Raw genomic sequence first — 16,834 nt, 5'->3', positions numbered from 1 at the left:
AAGTAGGGTTCAGACCATTTGCTAAATACTTTAAATACTTTAGTGTTCCCTGTGTGTCCCAGGCCGCTCATTGGTAAAGAATCCTCCTGCTAAGACTCAGAAAAGATGGGTTTGATCCCTGGGTCAAAAAGATGCCCTGGAGGATGGCATGGCAACCCTCCCCGGTATTCTTGTCTGGGAAATCCCATGGACAGAGGTGCCCAGTGGTTTGCAGTCCATGCGGTCATTAAGAGTCAAACACAGCTGAGCACACACTCACGTTAGTGTTCCCTAGAAAATAGCTTATCTTGGTAGTTTCTCTCGCCTCTACCGAGGTTTCTAGAGATGTGTTCCTCCTGACTTGCTTCTCTTGAACTGTTAATGTACCCTTTCAGTCTTTTTTCCTCCAAGGTTCTGACCTTTGTGTTGTTTGGTTCCCACAGGTGAATGTTCTGCAGGCTTTTGCAGTGTTTTGCTTATTTCTTCCAGGTATTGGCAGGGGTTGGGGGGAGATTCTGAAATCTGCCACTTTTAGGCAGATTTGCCGTGTTTAATTACAAAGGTGATCTGAGAGAAGACCAAGTATGTGCACCATGTAGCCCCAGCTCACTGCCACGTCCCAGACAGGCTTCGGTGCTGGGCCACAAGCAGCCTCAGCCTTTCAGCACAGTTTTCTCTGCAAATATTATCACTTTCCATGTGCTTCACGTGGCTTCCCTGGTGCCTCAGATGGTAAAGAATCCGCCCTGCAATGTGGGAGATCTGGGTATAATCCCTGGGTTGGGAAGATCCCCTGGACGAGAGTGTGGCAGCCCACTCCAGTATTCTTGCCTGGAGAATCCCATAGATAGAGGAGCCTGGCAGGCTACAGTCCGTGGGGTCACACAGAGTCGGACACGACTGAGTGACTAAGCACACACAGCAAAACACACGCTTCACGGCATGAAAAGGGACCCGAAGTTTACATGTTGTTTTCCATTGACCACAAAATCCTTTTCTGTTTGGGGCGTGAATTGCCTAGAATACACTGACTGCATCTCTACAATCTGTTCTTTTTTCTGTGGATGAAAAGTTTGTGTCTGGAGTTAGAATTTAAAATAGGAGGTGAAAGTTTTTAATTGCTAATATTGCTAGTTCTACACAGTTCTTGTTCTTTACAGTTGTATGTTTTAAGTGTTTGTATACTATGGTTATATTGAAATTTTAACACAAGTCTGTTCATTCAAGTGTTTATTGAATACCTATTTTAGGTGCTAAGGAGAGAGATATAAACAAATACATAGAGGAATGATCAAGTTCAAAAAGTGGAGCACGTACACAAAGCCACTGTGTGCGTGGTTCACATGCCGACTCCAGCTCCAGTTGTGCTGTGCAGCTGGCCCTGGGTGTTGCCGGGGGTGGAGGTAGCACAGAGTTGCAGCCGTGCTCAAGTTGTATGAGACACAAGGGTGATGGGAGTTGATGGTCAGGGTGACTTCTTGGCAGGTACGATATCAGGAAAGGGTTGTGAAAAGCTGCTGGGTCATAGGAGGAAGACAGGCAGTGTTCAGGCTCACCAAGGGCCTTCTGTACCACCCTATGGAATTTGGCCTTTATCCTCTGTATTCATAAACAAATTATCCCAAATGTAGTGGCTTAAAATAGTTACCATCTCAGTTTCTGATGGTCAGGTGTTCAGGAACCACTTGATTGTGAGCTTCTGGCCCAGGTCCTCTCATGAAGGTGCTGCTCAAGTGCGCCCTGGGCTGCAGTCCTCTGAGGCGTGCTTGTGGCTTCAGGAGCTCTGGCCACAGTGGCTGCCCCACGTGATTGTTGAGAAGAATTGTTTCCTTAGTGGCTTTAAGCGTTGTTTGCAAAGAGTTCAGAACAACAAAGCTAGCTTGGTGATTATACTTAGAGCTTAATGTCAAAAGCCCTTTTCCAACAACACATAACCTTTACAACTGGTTATTATCTCCTGTTTCCTAGACGAGAGGCTGGTACTGTGGCCAGTCTCGGTTTGAAGTATCTGTAGTGTCTGCACGGGTCACACTGATGGCAATGCAGGTCTCCAAGCAAGTGACACCCTGGCAGGTTCATCCCCAGCGTCACTCCAGCTCATTGCCTTACCTAGATGGAAGCCAGGCTCACAGTCCCTTGCTTTTTTTCATCTTAAGCAGCAAAAGATGGCCTTCTTGGTTTGAGTTTTAAAAGTTGGGAAAAGGATTGAGAGAGAAATTTGACTCGAAGTGCGTGTGTGCTGTTGTGTTCAACTCTTTGCAACCCCATGGAATGTATCCCACCAGGCTCCTGTGTCCGTGGAATTTTCAGGCAAGAATTCTGGAGTGAGTTGCTGAACCCTCCTCCAGAGGATCTTCCTGACCCAGGGATCAAACCCCTGTCTCTTGCATCTCCCGTATTGGCAGGTGGATTCTTTACCACTGCGCCATCTGGGAAGCCACATTTGACTTGGGGAATATGGTTTTCTTGAATGGATAATTAAGTCAGGAAAAAACAGAGGACAAAGGAGATCAGAGGTCGAGATACATTTTGGTTTATTCTGTAGTTCTCTCACCACAGTGATTCCCTCAGAAAGGGTCAATTTTGAATAGTGTTAAAGGGAGCTGGCCTGGGGCAAGTGCAGGCCAGCCCTGAGGAACCAAGATGAGTTGAGACCTGGTGCATTTTTTAAGTGATTCCAGGGCTGTCCAGGTGTCCTGATTTAAAGGCTGCTTTTTGAGTCAGGAAATTGTGTCTTGTTCCAAGGTTTACTGTGATAAAGCACACAGTCCTGGGGGGTGGTGCTTCGGCTCCATGAATCACAGGCTGGCTTCACAGACCCAGGCCCATGATTTATTCATGCCATGCCATAGTAGGAATGACAAATACATGAGCCACACATGGTTCCTGGGATGGGTCTTTAACTGGGAAGGGGCCATAAATCCATAAAGTGAAATGATGCAGAGCCAGCCACAGCTCATGTCATGTCCAGGAGATCTCTTCCTGTTTGATGGGGACGTTCATTCCAGACCTGGTGAAGTTCAGCATCCTTCTTGGAATGTGTCCCTGGGCTTTTCGTGTGCTGTTTCAGTCTGTCGATTAACAGTCTTTGATTCATTGCTTACAAACCTAAGAATCAGCTCTGAAATGTAGTTGTTATTAATATTTTGTCTTCTATAAAGTAGAACTGACTTGAATATTTGCTCATAGGCTTTTCAAGAAATTTTTGCTTGTAAAATTCTTCATTGGACTGCTAAGCCATGATCAGTCATCTTCCTTTGCATCTAAGTTTGTGATTGCCAGTGTTGAAGTAAGCTTAAAGTCCTACCTAGCTTTATGAGCTTCATTTAATTCCCCAACTGTGATAAAGAGGTTCTGTTAGAATTGCACTCAGGATTTGTATGGGTAATACTTAGTTGAAGAGAGAGAGATCCAGGGGCCATGTCAGAATATGAGCAGTCATTGCTACCATCTTTTATTGTTTTAGCATCTTTACTACTATAGGTACTTCCCTGGCGATCCGGTGGTTAACACTTTTTGGGTTTGATCCCATCCCACATAGTTGACTCACAGCCAAAAAAAATCAAAACATTAAAAAAAAAAAACACCCAGAAGCAATATTGTAACAAATTCAATAAAGACTTTAAAAATTGTCCACATCAAAAAAAAATTTTTAAGAACATAAAATCTTTACTTCTTTTGTTAAAATAAGCAAAGTTTAAAAACTTTTTTAATTTCCATGGGGGTTTCCCTGGTGGCTCAGACAGTAAAGCGTCTGACTACAATGCGAGACTTGGGTTTGATCCCTGGGTCGGGAAGATCCCCTGGAGAAGGAAATGGCACCCCACTCCAGTACTCTCACCTGGAAAATCCAGTAGACAGAGGAGCCTGGTAGGCTACAGTCCGTGGTGTCACAAAGAGTCGGACATGACTGAGCGACTTCAGTTACACTTTACAGTAAATTCTAAAACTTCTTTTGAAAGAATATTTCCAATTGTCCTTTTCCTGTATCTTTGAGAAGTACAGTGATAGTTATTGCTTTATTAGTTTCAAATGTATTTCCAACATTAAAAACAGTACCACTGCTATTGCCGGAAAACATCAAAATTTAAAAAATTGATCAGAAGATTCTACATCTCCCCCTCCTTCAGTGCCTTCCATCACCACATACACCTTATATATGTACAAAGCAGAAGGGTGGGTGTAGGGAGCCACTTCCTGACTTGTGTCTGGCACTTGACAAGCGGCTGGAACATGAGGGAGAATGCAGAGAAGACGGGATTCTAGCTGATGGGAGTAACGACTCATCTGCGAAATGCAAGCAACCCATTTGCCTTTTCTTCTCCCATGGAATTTCCCCACCAGATGTTTCATTCCAAACCCATGTAGAAGAGGAGTTGGTCTTACGATCTTCACCAACCAATTGATAGCAGATGAGTGATGGAATTGTTGAATCATTAATACAGGAAGGGAACAAACTGCAGAGTTTGTCTTCATCTGTTTTGGTCAACAAACGCCTTGGTGATCTTCAGCATTTCTGAAGCCCCAGCATCTCCAGCACCACCACCCACCCCCAACCCCACACCCCAGCAGTCACGCACATGTGTCCCTAGAGCTCTCAAGGTTTCGCAGGCAGCTTGAAGAGTATCTGGGATGTTTACTCCCTGGAACTCTTCCTACTCTTTTTTTTTCAGACAGTGTACCACAAATTCAGACATGAGATGTTCTGTGTAATGTCTGCTGCTTTATGAAATTGAGGCCCACTTAGCTCTCCATTGTGCCCGAGATGGAGAGTGAGTGCCACGTACACTGGCATTCTTCTAGCCAGTGTCCCAGCAGACAGATTGGAGTGCCGTGTGAGCTAGAGGCAAGGCAGGCAGCCCCACGGTAGCACCGTGTGGACAGCTGGCATGGACATGTTATCCATCTCCAACTGGAAAAGGTTAAGTAAACAGGGGGACAGTGACAAAGTGCAGGGATTAATTGCTTAAAGCATTCAGTGATTCTTAAAACAGACATCTAAATAAACGGAAGGGTTCTGGTGTTTGAGTTCTGAGGCACAGTGTAAGAAGACTTTATTTTCCTTTGGAAGCAGAAACTTCCTAAGAAAAGAAGACACAGTAAATGATCCAACCCAAAGTAAGAATGTGACGATAACCAGCAGACCGTTATTTTGAAGGGACTGGATCTTTATAAGGGAGGTTCATGTTCTGGAATGTTCTGTTCGCATTATACCGTCAAACATGAGGCAGGCCTAAAGGACATACTATTATGAAATAGTAAAGACAAAATGAAAGAAAAGGCCATATAAATCTTTTTGTACACATCATCCCCAGATGTTACTGTGAGCCCACTACTTAACTTCATCTCTTGAGGCTCATGCTAAGCTGTTTTTACCCCCCAACCCCAGATTTCCAACACAAATCATTGGCTTTAAGACATAATTCACTAGGGATTTTGGTAGGATTTGAGTAAATCCCCAACAAAAAAATCCCTGGGCTTGCCAGCTATTTTTACAGGCAGAGATTTAGAAAGCAGAAGATCCTCAAGTTCACCTGTCTTGTGATGGCCCTTGCCATCAAAATGGCAAGGAGGAAATTTGCCTGTAAATACATTATAAGATGCTTGCCTTCCAGACCATCTGTTGGCTAGAGCCACACCACAGGAGTCCACGATATTTTCAAGTGCAGTGATGGTCCATTTTACAAGGATCTACAGTGTCATCAGAATTTTAGAGTTTAAAATAGCTGATTGGTTTTACAATGGAATTGAAAGGTTTTGATGTACTTAGTGAATTTGGAAAAGCAAATACACATATTAAAAACGCAGTCTTGGCAAGAGTGTGGATCTACTGTTGGTCTTTTAAGTCAGTTCTTTGTATAAATAGTGTGTCTCAAGTACTTTCTTGAAAGAGTCTCGAAAGTCTAGAAAGCCATCCCCTGAGATTCAGATCCCTCGGGTCAGGAGCATGGAACAGCCTTCCGTCAGTAGTCATTTCTGTTATGTTTGAGAACCACTGTTTGTAAAGCAAGCCCAGTATACTTCTTTGGCTCATACACCTTTCCACAGCTGTGGACTTGAGCATCTTTGAGGTCTTTTTGGGTTCTACAGGTAAATCTGCTTCCTTCTCAGCAGGCACTTTGGGTCGACTTTCAGGTGCTGAGAATTTGCATGTCTGTTTTCTCTGTATGTGCTGTACTTGTGTGTGTCATAAGCCTTGTATCATCAAAGGTAGGGTTTGTCTCTGCATTTTGTTGTCCTGGTGTTCTGGGACGGTTTTCCAGAGGAGGAGTGGGGGCTGACAGATCTTAGTTCTGCCCGCTTGAAATCAGGACTGCAATACTGTACTGAAGTCTGAAAAAGTGTGACCAGGATGGGGAGAAGGAAGGCACAGCAGCTTTAGAGGAAAGTCAGTCAGTGGAGGCTTGTTTTTCTTTTCAGACGAGCATCCGTAGTTGTGGTGTGAACAGCAATTCATTTTAGATCAGGTGAAACACATTCTTCATTTGTATGCATTCTCTCTGGAAACAGGTGAACATCAGGTAGAGTTCAGGAATCATGTCTACACTGCACCGGAGAGAAAGCTCACTAACAAGCAAAATCTGTGTAGAAAACCAGGCCTGAGACTCTCACCTGAAGGTGCTGTCTTCCTTCATGGTGTCATGTTTCACCATAAATTCCCAGCTTAATGTATCAAAAGGGGCTACCCTGGTGGCTCAGGCAGTAAAGAATCCACCTGCAATGCCGGAGACAAGGGTTCGATCCCTGGTTTGTAAAGATCCCCTTGGAGAAGGGAATGACAACTCACTCCAGTATTCTTGCTTGGAGAATCCCATGGACAGAGAAGCCTGGTGGGCTATAGTCCATGGGGTTGCATCCTAATCAGTAAGCAAAACAACCTATTAAATGAGCAGATGTTATATCTTAACAAGATATTCCCTTCTCCTCTAGCCTTTTTATTTATTTTTTTTTTTTAGGGCTGTATTCTGAGGCTAATTCTTGTCTGTTAATTTCTTTTCTAATTTTTAGATTCCAGTTATATTTTGTGTTGTACTATTTGCAAGTTTTTCATAGATTATCCCTCATGTATACAAAACGCTAAGTGGATTTGAAACACTTAATTAAAATAGTTAGGACATAACATTCATCTCCTCCAACAAAATTAACGGAGCAAACTACATACAGAATTTTGTCTCATTTCCACGTGAGAGTCCAGACTGGGACAGTAATTCTGTAAAGTCATTAGGGGTTCAGAATCATCCTCTCGTTGCCCTGCCATTCCTGCAGTTTCACCTTCATCCACATGATCCATGGTGGCTCACAGCGCCGTGGGGTGGGGTTGGGGGGGTGCGGACATGTTGAACTACACACGAGGAACAAGCTCCTTTAAGTAAAATTCAAAAGTAAGGAAACTTAGAATATCAGAAACAAGAATCTGGATGTCCTGCCCAGAGAAGGGCATCTCTACCTAGACTGTACCTACAGTATTGTTTAGAGGAGATTGATTTATCCTGATCTGTCGTGAAGAAGTAGTGAGAAATTTTTTTTTTTTTTTAATAAGAATGTTGGGAGCTTTCCTGGTGGTCTGGTTAATTAAGAATCCACCTACCAATGTAAGGGACATGAGTTTGATCCCTGGTCAGGGATCTAAGATTCCCACATGCCATGGGGCTACTAAGCCCATGCTGCACAATTACGGAGCCTGTGCTTTAGAGCCCGGGAGCCGCAGCTACTGAAGCCCATGTTCCCTAGAGCCCGTGCTCCACAGCAGGAGAAGCCGCCGCAATGAGAAGCCCGTGCGCCGAAACTAGAGGTAGTCCCCGCTGTCTGCAGCTAGAGAAAAGCCCACGTGCAGGAATGAAGACCCAGCACAGCCAAAAATAAATAAATAAGCTTTACAAAAAAGAATGTTGGAACAGAGGATCCAGCTGAGCCTCAGAACAGTCGTCTGGACAGTTTCACACTTATTCCCTTGGTGCCGTTGTTGCTAAAAATATATTTGTAATTCTTTTCTCGAGGGTTGCTTCCAGAGCCCGTTTACAAGGTGCCTCTGAAAATAAACATATTTTTAGACCTCACTGTGATCCTAAAAACATACCATCTTGATTTGTTGTCTAACTTCAGTGCCCAGATTTGATGTCAGAACTTAAACGCAGTTTAATAAAAAGAACGTTTGCCATAATTCCAAATACTTGAATAATGTAATAGATTTTGCAGCCAGTTTTAAGTAAAAATTTGGCAGCATTATTGAATAAATGTTTTTATGTATTAATAACTTCCTAAAATGAATTCTTTGAAGATCTTGTCTTTCACTTGAAGTTTAAGTACAGGTATATTTTAATGAAGGAAGCAACTGGATAATATTTGCTATATTTTAAGGAAATACAGGATTAAAAGGATCATCTTTAGATACTGGTAATACTAAACTTTCATTGGTCTCAGGAGAGCTGGAATCAAGGACATTTATTTTGGAGCAGGACGACTTAATCATGGAATGTAGTTTATGCCGTATTTATGGTGCCCGTGTGTACAGTATGGTGAGTTTTGACAAATGTGTACACTGTGCAGCTGCCACCATAGTCGAGCTGGACTCCACTTCCAAAGGTCCTCATGTCCCTTTCCAGGTATTCGGCAGCTCCAACCCTCAGTCCCAGGCACTTACTGATCTGCTTTCTACTTCTTTGTGCATTAGATTACCATTTTTATATTTAAACAAATGGTAAAGGTACAGGTTTCTGGGTTTTGTGCCCACACACACACACAAATTGGAGATACAGTCATCAAATTTTTGCCCTTTTCAGAAGCAGGCAGAAAGCTCTATAACCGAAGTATCAGTATCACAATAAAAGTCGGGTTTTCCAAAATTGTCGTAATCTGTGGTGGATTGGATATATCAAAATGTTTATTTTTCAGAAAAAAGTGAGAAGAAAAACTGAATTCAGCTTTCCTACACAGAATATTGTTCAGTCAGTCTCCTTTACTGAGTTTAGTCACTCAGTCATGTCTGACTCCTTGCTATCCCATGGACTGTAGCTCGCCAGGCTCCTCTGTCAATGGGGATTCTCCAGGCAAGAACACTGGAGTGTGTTGCCATGCCCTCCTCTAGGCGATCTTACTGAGCTCCACCTACCAGCAGTTTCTGCCTTTGTGTTAATTTTGATTCTTCTGAGAGACTTCTGAAATACTGAAGTCCGTCTATACCAGAATAACGTCTCTTCCCCTTCTCTCACCAGTGTGTCTCTCAGCAGAGATCAGTCTCTCCCCCTTGTTTCAGGAGGTGGAGACCTGGGACAGGCAGCACAGCTGTGTGTGCAGAGGCCTGGCCACTAGCCAGGAGCAGGTCACGGGAGCCGGGGCCCCAGCATGTGCTGCTGGACCCAAGTGTCCTAAGAAAGTCTATGTTCAGTGATGTTTGCAAGTTTCTTTCCAGCGGCAAAGCAGAAATGCAGTACCGATTCTATGTCCCATATTCTTTGACTAGTGTAGTGGTTTGTCCCAGTCCTCCTATTGGCTCAGGAATCCGGAGTCAGCCAGCATTCTGTTCCTTGTCCTTTAAACCATGTTTGTAACGTGAGAGTTGGCGCATCTCTAGCAACAGCCTCCTGACCCTTCTGCTTCCAGAAGCATCTCCTCTCTCCTTGCCTCTGAGTCTGCCTCTCTAGACCTTACTCTACTTTTCTGGAACTCTTGATGCTTCTGTATTATATTCAAAATCAGATCATTTCTTCTTCAGCATTTTGAGTACCCTCTGTTTGCCGGGTTCTGGTTAGAACCCTCGAGAATTTCACAGCCTGTGTTTACTCCTTCCTGCCATCCCAGACCATCTGTGCTCCAGTTCAAAGCTACCTTTTCAGCATCCCCCTCAGTCTGTCCTTCCTTGTGGAAACCCACTCATCCAGTCATGTAGTGTGTCCTCACGTGACTGCTTCTATCGATGTCACTTTCTCTGTCTTTATTATTATCTCTGCCAAAATAGGCCCACTCAATTCCCATGTCTTCAGCCCAAGGCAGTTTTCTGTCTGGGGTATTACCTACTTCAGTACTTAACAGCCCATACGATTTATTGGCACTTAGCACTTTTGTTTCATCTCATTCGTTGTACTGAAATCTCACAGTTAAAAGAAGTGAAGTTGCTCAGTCGTGTGCAGTTCTTTGTGATTCCATGGACTGTAGCCCACCAGGCTCCCCCGTCCATGGAGTTTTCCAGGTAAGAGTACTAGAGTGGGTTGCCATTCCCTTCTCCAGGGGATCTTCCCAACCCGGGGATCGAACCTGGGTCTCCCACATTGCAGACAGACGCTTTACCCACTGAGCCACCAGGGATGCCCTAAAAGGACAGACTTAATCTTAAAAAAAGTACAAAAAATTAGCAAGCCAAATAAATGCAGAGACCAATAAACTCGTAGAAACGTTAAAAGGAAACTTTAAAGACCCTGTACATGGAGAAGGGTTGAAGGACACCCACAGTGCAGCTGCCCCTTCACCTGAACTGTGAATGCCCTGGAGGGGCGTGCAGGACAGAGAGAAAGCAGCAGCCCAGGAGAGAGCCCAGGCCTGTCAGGTGGAGCATGACCCCACGTGGAAATGCATGGTCCTTGGCGGACACTCATGAAAAAGTGGGTTGAAAATCGTTGCTGGTCCGGTATTAGGCCCAGGTGTTTGATGTGAAGTAAAAAAACCTGATGAGGTGGGACAGTGAGAAGGGGGTGAAGTCAAAGCAGGCGTTTTAAGAATCTCGCAGGCCGGTGATAAAAGGCAGGTGGGACCACAGTAGTGAGCATGCCAGGTACACAGCAGTGGGCTCGTTAAAAACTATTGAAAAGGAGGATCCAGCCAAACTTGGGTATTGGTTCTGGGGAACAAAGAGGAAGTCAGATCGTTTCAGTGTTGCCAGTCTGTGGGCCTCAGAGTGTGGTGATTCAGTTAACATTGAATGAGAGATTCGTCATAATGGCTGAAAAATGTGACTTGGTGTTGACATTTACATTTCTGGTAGTTCTGGGTATCTTAGCAAAGGCGGCTGGAGAGAACAGAAGACACTCGGGAACCAGAGTTTGGAAGATCAAAGCACTCCAGCCAGGCTCACTGAGCTGTTGCAGCTGGTGTCTCCGCCATGCTCCTCGAGACCTCCATCAAGGGAGGCTGAAGGGACCTGCTCACCAAGTGAAATGAAGAGCGAGGATTTCACTCTGGATAGTTAATTGGTTAAATTCGAGTAAAGGGGGCCTTTGTGAGAGAACCAGGACTTCAGATTTATCTTATTGGGGTAGATTCGGCTCTGCCTGCACATCCTTGTCAGTGGTCCATCCAGAGCCACCAGTCTAGTCGTTGCTTCATCCGCTTGCTCTCGGGGGGTTTTCTGGATTATGGAATTTATGAAACATGATGATGTAATCAGGCCATTTGAAATACCCAGTTGGAGGAAGAGGGAAAAATAAACCCTTCTAACATGCCTCCATTCTTACTCCGTTTCTGTCTTGTGTTTATGTTACACCCACAGGCTTATCTAGGACTCTTAAATTACTAGTCACCGTCATTCCGACAGTGCGGTTATTTCTCATTCACTAGTGAGAGAGGGCTCATGGGTCGTCCTCAAAGGTGCAGGAATCGCCTGAGGATTTTGACCCTCACTTGCATGGGTTTTTGCCTTTTGCTTCTGAAATCTGCTGGAAGAGAGAGGGGACAGAGGAGGTGGTCTTACCATTTCTTGAAGCTGAGTTGCCACAGCTGAACTTGTTGAGACATCTTGATTCTGTTAGCGTTCACAGGTCAAAGGACAGGTTCAACTGTTCTGGTCGTTAAAGCCCCAGGGATGGAGTGACCAGACTAATGACTTAAAGTTGGATTTCTGTTACTGCCTCCTCATTATGCAGGTCAGGTGGCCTGTTGGTCATGCAGTGGGGGGTCACTAATCACCTTGAAGGATTTCGTGTGCACATTTTTCAGTTTTTGTTTTTTAACTGAGGAAAAGCCACTAACAGAACAAGGGGAGTAATTTGGGTGGAAGAGCGTTTTGGTTCCTGTCTGCCTTCTCTGGGCTTGTGGCCTGCGTATGTTCCCTTGTCTGTTTTATGTGTTACTCCTGCGGCTTATGGGGGCTGAAGTCGGAAGGAGTCTCATTTCTGTAGCACCAGCAAGTGCTCTTTTCTGTGGAGAGCCTTCAATTAGCAAAGCTGCTGAGGTCGATTATCCGTCCCCGCCAAAGCTCATTTTCTCTGAAATAAGCCTTAGTAGTAGTTGAATAGCTGACTTTCAGATCACAAGTCATTGACTCTGATTAGAAAGGAACCATTTCAGTTATTTTTTTCGTCTTCATACTTTTCTGTACCTTTCCATTTTTCTCCAGTGAATGGATGTGACTTCGTTGTCAGAAAGTAGCTTGTTTTTCAAAGCAATTATATTAAGAATAGATGGTTACTAAAATAAAATTTTTTGCTGTTTTTCTTTTTTTTTTTTTTTCAGTCTAAATTCCATTCCTCTGAAATGCAGGGTATTCTTAAAATTTTAATTTAGACACTTGAATGCTCCCTGTAAAGCTTAGCCATGGAAGTTTACCTACTGATATTGTCTTTACTATCACTTTTACTGAGGGAACAAGACTTTTTCTTATTCCCCAAAAATTAGATGAATTACTGTTTATCAGCTTTACTTTTTGTGCCCATCCCCCAAATTATTTTCAAGACGTTGTTCTCCCCTGTGGTGTCCATTGCAAATTTACCAAAATTTAGATAGACTGATACTATCTCTGTCCTCTTCCAAAAGCAAGAGAAAAACCCCAAAACTAATAAACCCACAAAAGATACTGACATTACGGAGTTAACATCATCATATGTACAATATGTGATCAAAACCTTTTATTCTCTTGACCATGAATTGCCCTTTTTAGGCACATACACAGGTAAGAAATCAATATCCAGAGTGTACTTTTAAAATGGAAAGGACAGTGATATATTAATCTGCTAGGGAATTTTTAGAGGGTGAGAGCCTTGGGTATTGGGAGAGAAAATTTGATTCTGTGCAGTTCATAACATATTATCAATGAGCTATATAATCAACACTCAATAAGAAGTAAATAGCATCAATGACATAAAATTTCTATAGAAATTTTATAGAAATTCGTATAGAATCGTATAGAAAAAGGAAAAAGTCTACAAAACATGTATCTTATTAAGGAGGCACCATTCCAATAGCCCAGACGCCAATGCCACATCCTTTATTTTAAAATTTAGAATCTGAGTTGTCATCTGTTATATTGCATTTGGAGAATGTGACATTTTACCCCAGAGATTAACTCTACCACATTAGCTGGCCAAGCATACCATTTATAAGAGTCAAGATGCTTCAATTCAGGCAAGATGCTTCAACAACATAGCCTGCTTATTAGTATTTCATATTGTCGTGCTTATTTCCTTAAGCACAGAATGGAACTCAGATCCCGTGGCCTTTTGTCTGGCATTCAGCAAGTGTTCTCATGACTTGGTCTAACTGGACAGAATAATTTCTCTTTCACTCATCTTCTGTTACTTGCCTGTTGCTAAATGTGTGATTCTGACTTGGATGCACAGAAACGCAGCCCCCTTCTTGAAAAAGTGCATTTCTCATTCCAGCTTGTCAGTCTCCACGCTCCCCGAAAGGGAACAGATGACAGCAATCAGCAGGAAACCGCAGAGTGAGACCATCTTGAACTCCTTCACCTTTAAGCTCATTTCACCACTTAACATATTTTTTTCAAGTGGTCAGTGGATATATTTAGACTGTCGTTATCCCTTTGGTGTCGACTAGAGCTTCATGGGATAAGCCATCTGCCATTTCTTAGAGTCACAGAAAGTGGGGACAGTGGAAAGTTATCCTGGGGTCAGTGAATCTTCCCTTCCAACAGCAAGACTCATTAAACAAATCTTCATTTCCGTGATGTAAACTGACCTACATCTTCCATTTGTTAGCACCGCTTGTTCAGAGCTCCCCAGACCTCCCCATCCAAATACGGAATATCCTTGTCAGAACATTCAAAAGAGAGCCTTCCAGTTTGTGGCTGAACTAAAACTCTTCCATATGACTGCTATTGAAGCCTAATTATCTTAACAAGAGACAGAAGCAAGGTTAAACTTGGGCAGTGCCTTCTCAGATTCAGCACTTCCTCGGGTCAAAAGCTCAGGCCACTTATATAGTTCCTGTAAATCAAAGCTGTCTTCTTCCAGATGACTTGTTCCCTAAAAGATGAGCTCCAAAGGAATGCATTTGGACTATGAGACTAATTGTTCACCAGCTTCCTTCTGATTATTTTGTAAATTTCTTAGTTCAACATCCCACCCCACCCTAAAATCCCACTTTTTCCTTCTGGATATGAACCAAAAATAGTTGTTAGCTAAACCACTTGGAATCAGTAGAGTTTAAATCGTTGTCTCAAAGTGTGCAGATCATTGCCAAATAAAGCCCAGTTGTTGTTGTTCAATCATTAAGTCATATCTGACTTTTTGTGACTCCATGGACTGCAGCATACCAGGCTTCCCTGCCCTTCGCTATCTCCCAGAGTTTGCTCAAACTCATGTCCATTGAGTCGATGATGCCATCCAACCATCTCATCCTCTGTTGTCCCTTTCTCCTCCTGCCCTCAATCTTCCCCAGCATATGGTCTTTTTCAGTGAGTTGGCTCTTTGCATCAAGTGACCAAAGTATTGGAGCTTTAGCATCAGTCCTTCCAATGAATGTTCAGGGTTGATTTCCTTTAGGATTGACTGGTTTGATCTCCTTGCCGTCCAAGGGACTCCCAAGGGTCTGCTCCAGCACCACAGCTCAAAAGCATCAATTCTTTGGCACTCAGCCTTCTTTATGGTCCACCTCTCACATCCGTACTTGACTACTGTAAAAACTATAGTTTTGACTAGACAGACTTTTGTAGGCAAAGTGATGTCTTTGCTCTTTAATATGCTGTCTAGATTTGTCATAGCTTTCCTTCCAAGGAACAAGCATCTTTTAATTTCATGGCTGCAGTCACCACCTACAGTGATTTTTGGAGCCCAAGAACATAAAATCGGTCACTGCTTCTATTGTTTCCCCATCTTTATGCCATGAAGTGATGGGACCAGATGCCATGATCTTCATTTTTTGAATATTGAGTTTTAAGCCAGCTTTTTCACTCTCCTCTTTGACCCTCATCAAGAGACTCTTCAGTTCCTCTTTGCTTTCTTTCGTAAGGGTGGTATCATCTGCATATCAAAGGTTGTTGGTATTTTTCCCAGCAGTCTTGATTCCAGCTTGTGATTCATCCAGCCCAGCATTTCACATGATGTACTCTGCACAGAAATTCAATAAGCAGGGTAACAGTATACAGCCTTGATGTACTCTTCAGTGTTCTCGCCTTGAGAACAGGCATGAAAAATACAGCCCTGACTGGAAACGTCTTTGTATTGAGATCCATAGATGCCCCAGGAATCGCTGGCTGGTTTCCTAAATCCTGTTTACTAAGTTTGCTATTTGTTATACATTATGTACATAAAAATGTGTTCAGTTTTAGTGGTACCTGGTTTCTCTGGAAGCCACAGAATACTTATCAAAAGGATGAGTCAAATCAGTAAAACTTGTAAATGACAGAATAGTTCTTACCTAAAAAAAAAAAAAGTAATGAACTTTGTTTACTTTTCCAAGTTTAACTGCAACTGGATCTAAAGAACTCTCTATTCAGATGTCAGTGTAATGACCTGATAAAAACATTTAGAGTCGAGAGGACCTGAATGGGATTTCTGCCCAGACCCCAAGTTCAGGTGTGAACTGAACCCCAAGTTCAGCTGTGTACTCTGAGACCTAGCTTCAACCCCCATAAATGGGGTAATGGTGGTAGTAACCCGAGAGGATGGCTGTGAGGGCTGAAGTCTGGGCGTGTTCTCTCTCACGCAGGCAGGAAGCCCTTCTGGCCGCCATCAGTGAAAAAGATGCCAACATAGCTCTCCTGGAACTGTCGTCCTCGAAGAAGAAGACGCAGGAGGAAGTGGCCGCCCTGAAGCGGGAGAAGGATCGGCTGGTACAGCAGCTGAAGCAGCAGGTATGACTGATGGGGGACAGGGGGTGGGGGCCGCCTGCATCCTTGCCAGCTGTGCACGCAGGTCAGACGTCTGACCCATGTCCAGTTCGTCTTCCCGAGCAGAGACCTCAGCCTTCAAGCCTCTGGCTCCATCCAGGAAGCACAGAGCCTTCTTGGTAAGAGGACTGGTTGAGGAGGTGTCACACATCTTTGGAGAATGTTTCTTAACTTTTACAGTGGCTGGAGGAAATTAGTGCAGTTCTGCCCACTTGAATTGAAAGAAGTGTTTTTGGTTGTTGATGGTTTTTATTTATTTCTGCACATCTCTCTGGGTCAGGCCCCAGGGGTCCATAGCACTGACCGCTATGTGGCCTTGGCAAGTGCTGGGGGGTATCTTCAAGGGCTGTCAGAGTCCTGAGAGGTGCCTCCAGGTCCAGAGGCCACGTGTCAGGGCAGGCGGCAGTGGAGTGGAGCTGGTGTGCTCTTACCACCGACTGGTGAGAAGGTTGGTTTTTTACATCCCATCAGACACTCTCTGTAGAAGGCACTAAGTATATTTTCATTTAACTAATTTCCTGTTCTTCAAGGCTGGGTAAGCTCTGACAGTGAGAGAAACGTTTTGCCCTTTTTTCTTCCACCCAAAACCTTCCCCAAATTTAATGCTGAATACTTGTGTGAGCCCATTCATTTGTGAAAATAAAAGCTAGAAATCTCCTCTTTGATGATGGTTGCACAACAATATAAATACACCTAACAGACATAACTATACAGTTAAACAGGGTTAAAATGGTAAATTTTATGTATACTTTACCACAGCTTTTAAACTGGGGGAAAATGTTTTCCCCTTTGAAAGTAATG

The 16,834-nt window shown here is 43.6% G+C and overlaps 1 protein-coding gene across 12 annotated transcripts in view; it reads left to right on the top strand.

Annotated features, from left to right (window-relative positions):
- Window positions 1-16,834, top strand: part of ERC1 (ELKS/RAB6-interacting/CAST family member 1) — a 268,320-nt gene that overhangs the window by 187,862 nt on the left and 63,624 nt on the right. For all 12 annotated transcript variants that reach the window (XM_027540950.1, XM_027540947.1, XM_027540951.1 and 9 more), the window contains one exon: window positions 15,853-15,997. In XM_027540950.1, the coding sequence (XP_027396751.1) occupies window positions 15,853-15,997 (145 nt within the window). The remainder of the gene's footprint in view (window positions 1-15,852; window positions 15,998-16,834) is intronic.

The sequence above is a fragment of the Bos indicus x Bos taurus genome, chromosome 5, assembly GCF_003369695.1.
Source record: "Bos indicus x Bos taurus breed Angus x Brahman F1 hybrid chromosome 5, Bos_hybrid_MaternalHap_v2.0, whole genome shotgun sequence".
Classification (NCBI taxonomy): Eukaryota; Metazoa; Chordata; class Mammalia; order Artiodactyla; family Bovidae; genus Bos; species Bos indicus x Bos taurus.
The sequence above is the reverse complement of the archived record's forward strand: the minus strand, read 5'-3'. Positions and strand labels throughout refer to the sequence as shown.